This window comes from Chaetura pelagica, unplaced genomic scaffold, assembly GCF_000747805.2.
Source record: "Chaetura pelagica isolate M959 unplaced genomic scaffold, ChaPel_1.0 scaffold520, whole genome shotgun sequence".
In the NCBI taxonomy this organism is placed as follows: domain Eukaryota; kingdom Metazoa; phylum Chordata; class Aves; order Apodiformes; family Apodidae; genus Chaetura; species Chaetura pelagica.
In genome coordinates, this window is record NW_009951812.1 from 14,894 (window position 1) to 16,278 (window position 1,385).

The 1,385-nt window shown below is 64.4% G+C and overlaps 1 protein-coding gene across 1 annotated transcript in view; it reads right to left on the bottom strand.

The window, feature by feature from the left end:
• Nucleotides 1–464, bottom strand: part of LOC104398078 (solute carrier family 25 member 39-like) — a 2,606-nt gene extending 2,142 nt beyond the window's left edge. The window contains exons 1-2 of the mRNA XM_010008125.1: nt 371–464; nt 234–293 (exon numbers count right to left, since the gene is read on the bottom strand). Of these exons, the coding sequence (XP_010006427.1) occupies nt 234–293; nt 371–464 (154 nt within the window). The remainder of the gene's footprint in view (nt 1–233; nt 294–370) is intronic.
• Nucleotides 465–1,385: the final 921 nt, after the last annotated feature.

The window sequence follows — 1,385 nt, forward strand, 5'->3', positions numbered from 1 at the left end:
TGCTGACCCCGCTTGGCAGCAGCACAGGGGCTCTGAGGGGGAAGGACAGAGCTGAGCATCAGCCCAGCTCCCCCAGCGGGGCCCCCCGAGCCTGTCAGGATGAGGGGCCCAGAGTAACCTACCACCTTGTGATGGCCCCACGTTCTGGAGCCAAGAAATCCCCGTCACCAGCTCCACCAACCCAGACATCCCCACGGGCTGGAGACCCCCCCACCCTGCCCCAGCAGGGTTACCTTTGGAGAAGGGGGTCCTCTGAGCCTGCAGCCGGATCTTCACCACGTCCAGGGGCGTCACTGCAACGACCCCCTCCTCTAGTCATGCTGTGCCAGCCCCCAGGCCCCCCAGCTCCCCCCTGTCCCCTGATCCTCACCGAAGAGTGAGGTGAGGATGGCCCCTGTCCCCGAGGCCAGCATCTGCTGCAGCGGCGTGATGCCCCCTGGGCCCGGGTAGCTCTTCTCAGCCATGGTCCTGCTCCCCTGCAACAGAGTAGGGGGGATGCTGGAGGCCAGGGGTGCTCCCAGGGGGGGGGTCCCTGCCCTGGGATGAGCGATGGCTCCCCAGGGAACACCCCCCCCCTCCTTGGTACCCCTGTTCCACCAGGACGTGTCCCACCTCCAGCGGCGCTATCGGCGCGGCACAGGGAGGCACAGCCCCCCCGTAATCGTGCTGCCCCAGGGGGGGCACAGAGGCTGCTCCTGGGGCTGGGACAGCCCTGATAACACCCCCCCCCCAAGCCCAGCCCTGCCCCAGGCCCAGCCTCACTGCTGGGGAGGGTCCAGGCCAGCCTCGGGGAGGGAGGATTGTCCCCCTCCCTGCACTTGGAACCTTAAAGGACAGGATGGAACAAGGTCCAAAGACCAGCCAGGCTGTGATGTCACCCCCCACCCCAGCACTGCCAGGGTCCAAGGATGTCCCTGGAGGGGCAACACTGGGGGAAACCCCCTCCCCCTTGCACAGGGAGTGCCAGTTTGCACCGAGCACCCCAAAAAAAGGGTTCGCACCGAGCGCCCCAAAAAAAGGGTTCACACCCCCAAAACCTCCTGCTGCCTCCCCCCACCCCCCTGCTGCCCACCCCGGGGGGCTCGGGGGGGCTCGGCCAAGACTGCAGCCCCTCTGCCCTGGGGAAGCTGGGAATATCCCACCTTTCCTGCGGGAGGAGGAAACGGGAGCACCTGGAAAACTTTCCAGGCTCCAGGAACCCACAGGTTTGGGTGTTTTGTTTTTTTAAAACTCAGGGAATGCAGCAGACCAAAAAAAAAAAAAGCCTTTCACCATCTGACTCAGCAATTTTGACAAGGTCAGAGGAGTCATAAATCTTGCAGTGATGGGCTTTGGGCTCCTCGGGTGCTGGTGAGCAGGGAATGGGTCCATCCCGAGCTGGGGGG